This window comes from Camellia sinensis, chromosome 13 (assembly GCF_055761805.1).
Source record: "Camellia sinensis isolate YWXY chromosome 13, ASM5576180v1, whole genome shotgun sequence".
Classification (NCBI taxonomy): Eukaryota; Viridiplantae; Streptophyta; class Magnoliopsida; order Ericales; family Theaceae; genus Camellia; species Camellia sinensis.
This window is the reverse complement of record NC_138973.1, coordinates 37705735-37710475: the sequence shown is the minus strand read 5'-3', so window position 1 is coordinate 37710475 and position 4741 is coordinate 37705735. Positions and strand designations below refer to the sequence as shown.

The following is a 4741-nucleotide window of genomic DNA, read 5'->3' as shown; positions in this document are numbered from 1 at the left end:
ATGATTAGAGATTTGAAATCTGTTCCGGATATCGTTCACTAAAACCTTTACTTTGTTATTAGTCATTGGGCTTTCGTTCACTATTTATATTATGTATGTAGGTGAGTAGATGCGTGACCAGGCTTAAGCTGCTGCCTAGAGTTTTGGGTCAGCCAACCACTGTGCCTCCCGGAGAGGTTCCCTTGTAAGATGTCAAGTTTTGTAACTTTGCTACAAATGTTTTTGTTTTGTTTTGCTTATCTGCTCATTGGGCTAAGTCCCTTTTTGGCTTTATCTGTGTAAATGGGTGACGTAAGACTAATGCATTTATGACATCACACATATATATAAGTTTGTTTTGAAGATTTCTATCTCATATACGTCAACACAGCTCTATGGACAATGTATTTTTATATATTGGCTTTCGTAGCCCCTTATATTTCATAATAATCAAGTCAGTGGCCTTTAGTAATCCAAGGATTACTGGCCGGTTACGACACTAAACCTATAGGGGCGGGTTTGGGTCGTGACATAAGCATGGCTCAGTCTAAGTTCAGTCCCCAAAGCGTGTTGCAAACTCTGCCAGAATCTTGACATGAACTTCGAATCTCTGTCAGATACGATAGATACTGGCACACCATGTAATCTTCCAATCTCATTCACATAAATTATAGCCAACTTATCCGCATTATAAAAAGTTTTAACAGGTAAGAAATGTGCGAACTTAGTCAAACGATCAACAATTACCCAAATAGAATCCATACCTCGAGAAGAGCGAGGCAGTCCAACAATGAAGTCTATAGTAATATGCTCTCATTTCCATTCCGATATTGGAAGCGGCTGAAGTAAATTATGGGCTTCAGTCATAACACGTTTTCTCAAATCACAACAATTTGGAACACAAACTCTATTCTGAAATTGCAACACATCATTTTCAATCACGAATCCCGGCCTCGATTTTGAGTCAATTTCATCAAAAATTTTCTTCAAGAACTTATCTTCACGTTGTTTCTCTTTAATTTCTTCAATGATTGTAGGTTGAGCAGAAATGGTGGCCAAGATCGCGCCTTGTTCACGCAACACAATTTCAATCTCATTCTTCTCCAAGTCGCACAACAACTCTCTCTGATCGGTGAGCAAACATGACAAATTCCAATAAGATTTTTGGCTCAATGCATCTGCAACGGTATTTGCCTTCCCTGGATGATACAGAATTTGCAAATCATAGTCCTTGATCAATTCCAGTCATTTTCTCTGCCTCATGTTCAGCTCTTTTTGGGTGAAGAAATATTTTAAGCTTTTATGATCTGTAGATACTTCACAAGTTACTCCATATAGATAATGGCGCCAAATTTTCAAAGCAAATCCCACAGTTTCCAATTCAAGATCCTGAGTCGGGTAGTTCTTTTCATGAGGACGGAGTTGCCGAGAGGCATAAGCAATTACCTTTCCATTTTACATTAACACACAACCCAAACCTTTGTAGAAGGCATCACTGTAAATCTAAAACCCATCAGTTCCGTTAAGCAAGGTCAAAATTGGTGCAGTTACCAGTCTAGTTTTGAATTCTCGGAAGGTAGACTCCCTTTGTTCGTTCTAATCAAATGGTGCATTTTTCTGAGTCAATTGCGTCAATGGCAGAGCAAGTTTAGAGAAGTCCTTTACAAATCTACGGTAATAACCTACAAGCCCCAGAAAACTTCTAACTTCAAACACATTGGTTGGCCTTGGCCAATCTACAATAGCTTCAATTTTCTGTGGGTCCACTAATATACCATCCTTGTCAATCACATGTCCCAGAAATGCCACCCTATCAAGCCAGAATTCATATTTGGACAATTTTGCATACAACTTTCTTTCTGTCAGAATCTGTAAATTAGTTCTCAGATGATTCTCATGTTCCTCCATACTTTTCAAATAAATCAATATATCATCGATGAACACAACAATAAACTCATCAAGAAACTGTTTGAACACCCTATTCATTAAGTCCATGAATGCGGCAGGTGCATTAGTTACCCCAAACGACATTACTAAAAATTCGTAGTGTCCGTATCTAGTTCGGAAAGTGGTTTTCTCTATGTCTTCTACTTCAGCTTTCAATTGGTGGTATCCGGATCTAAGGTCAATCTTTGAAAAGACTTGGGCTCCCTGGAGTTGGTCAAACAAATCTTCTATTCGGGACAATGGATATTTGTTCTTTATAGTTACTTTATTAAATTCCTGGTAATCTATACATAACCTCAAGGACCCTTCTTTCTTTTTCACAAACAAAACTGGAGCACCCCAAGGTGAAGTGCTCGGACGGATAAACTTCTTTTCTAACAATTCTTGAAGTTGGACTTTTAATTCTTTCAATTCATAAGTTGACATTCTATAAAGGGTCTTAGAAATTGTTTGTGTCCTGGGTTCTACATCAATAGTAAACTCAATTTCTCTATTAATTAACTCCCCAGGTAGGTCAGTAGGAAATACATCAGAAAATTCACAGACTACAGGAATCCTTTTAACAGTAGCAGTATCAGAAAACTTAGTCAACACACAACACAAGTAGCCCCAATCCCCTTTTCTTAACAATTTCCTGGCTTTCATAAATGAAATCAAGTATGGCGGAGAAACCACCCCGTTTCCAGTAAAAACAAACTCAGGCATACCAGGTGGTCTAAACACAACAGATTTACTCACACAATCAATGGGGGCATAGTATTTTGTTAACCAATCAATACCAAGTATGCAGTCAAAATGATCAATACCCAATGGTAACAAATCAACATATAATGTCACATCTCCAATCACAACTTCACATGTTGGATAAACATAAACACATACCATAGGACCTCTAGAAGGCGTAGTCACAGATAGTAAATAATTCATAGGTTGTAATGGTCGAGTCAATTTTCGTGAAAAAGCATACAACACAAAAGAGTGTATAGAACCAGAATCTATCAAGACATATGCATTTTAAGCACATATAGAAATTATACCTGACACCACAGATTCGATGTTTTGTACATCTCCAGGCACTCATGCAAACACCCTCCCTTGCCTTAGCGTTTCACTCTCGGTATTACCCTTGGCATTAGTTCTTGCATTGTTCCTTGTTACAGGAGCAGATCCGGCTGAACTCACTGCATAACAGTTAGCATTGTCTAATCTTAGCGGACAATCTCTAATCATGTGGCCAGTCTTGCCACACCGAAAACATGCACCTGAGTTACGATAACACGTGCCTTTATGTTTTCTTCTACAATCGGGACAGGTTGGAATAGAGCCACTACTCTAGCTAGAGCTGCTGGAGGATCCCGTATTCTGCCTTTTTGAAAATGACTGACCCTTCTTGAAATTGAATCCGGATCGTTTACCCTTCCATTCAGTTGTTGGAGCTAGAGCTTGTTTCTTTGCTACCAAAATGGCCTCTGCCATCAATGCTCTATCAAGGACTTTTACATATGTCGGCAATTTCAAGACGCCAACTCGGTCAAACACTTCCAAATCCAAACTGCATTCGAATTTTTGTGCCTTCTTGTAATTAGTATCCACCATATGTGGAGCAAACCAAGCCAACTCAGTGAATTTAGATTTGTACTCGGCTACGGACATTCTGCCTTGCTTAAGTTCTTGAAATTCTGACACTTTCCAATCCCTAAAGCATTGGGAAAAATACTTGTTATAGAAAATCTCATTAAACTGAGTCCACGTCATGTTCCCACTATTAGTTTGGATCAGTAACCACCATCTCCGAGCTTCATATTTTAATGTGTAGGTGGCCAAAAGAACTTTTTGTGTTTCGGAGCAAGGAAATACTTCAAATAGTTTCTCTATTTCGAGTAACCAGGTTTCTGCCCTTAAGGGTTCAGTGCCACCCATGAAAGTTAGCAATTTCATCTTCATAAACTTCTGAGTCAGATTGATTACATCATTGTTATTCGGCTCATCTTGTGCTGGTGGAAGCGTAGGGGGCAATGTTTATTGCCTCAGTTGTTGTGTCAGGGCTTCAATCAAAGCTGCTAGCATTTGTTCCATACGACTTATGCAAGCCTCAAAGGATTCAGTAACATCATTACTTCTTGTATTTTCGATTTGCTATAGGTAAACAGAGCACTATAAACATAGGAAAATAGTCCTCTTTACAATATTCACATCATTCATTTCAATTTCATGTGTTCACGGTCAGGTTCAATATGCACATTTACCAAACACACACACTCACACATGCAAATGGAATGCCCCTACTTCTTACTAGAACATCCTAAGCTCATATGGACTCGTGCGTGTGGTAGAACACGTGTTCTGATACCACCCTGTCACGACCTAAACCCGTCCTTATAGGTTTAGCGTCGTAACCGACCAGTAATCTTTGGATTACCAAAGGCCTCCTGAACAAAATATCTCGTAATAAGGGGCTACGGAAGCAAATATATATATAAAACATACATAGTCCATCGAGCTGTGCAGACATAAATGGGACAAATAATTTTAAATTTAAAAGCATACATGTGACGTCATAAAGATACAGTAGTTACACGTCACCCCACATACAGATAAACAAAAATTTGATCATAAACCAAAAGAAACAAAGTCTTAAACATTCATAAATGTGGCCACAAGACTTGACTTAATCCAGAATCCCCTTCGGAGGCACAAAAGGGTGGCTGACAAATACAAAACTCTTCAGGCGTCCCCTTAAGCTTGGTCGCGCGCCTAGTCACCTATATACATAATAATAAATGGTGAGCGAAAGCCCAGTGAATAATAATGGAGT

General features: G+C 38.9%; 1 protein-coding gene across 1 annotated transcript; it reads right to left on the bottom strand.

Annotated features, from left to right (window-relative positions):
* Positions 1–792: 792 nt before the first annotated feature.
* LOC145805318 (uncharacterized) lies at positions 793–3864 on the bottom strand. Its single transcript, XM_082900432.1, has 5 exons — positions 3312–3864; positions 3051–3107; positions 2306–2921; positions 1755–1888; positions 793–1178 (listed from the first exon to the last, which is right to left on the bottom strand). The coding sequence occupies exons 1-5, from the start codon at positions 3862–3864 to the stop codon at positions 793–795; spliced, it is 1746 nt and encodes a 581-aa protein (XP_082756558.1).
* Between the last annotated feature and the right edge of the window lie 877 nt (positions 3865–4741).

Excerpts from the sequence above, each read along its gene's own strand:
- LOC145805318 (XM_082900432.1), bottom strand. The coding sequence starts at position 3,864 with ATGAAATTGCTAACTTTCATGGGTGGCACTGAACCCTTAAGGGCAGAA. Across the intron at positions 3,108-3,311 it reads CGGATTCAATTTCAAGAAGG|TGAGTTCAGCCGGATCTGCT; the intron begins GTCAGTCATTTT and ends ACTGTTATGCAG. Across the intron at positions 1,179-1,754 it reads ACATGTGATTGACAAGGATG|GGAAGGCAAATACCGTTGCA; the intron begins GTATATTAGTGG and ends TGTATCATCCAG.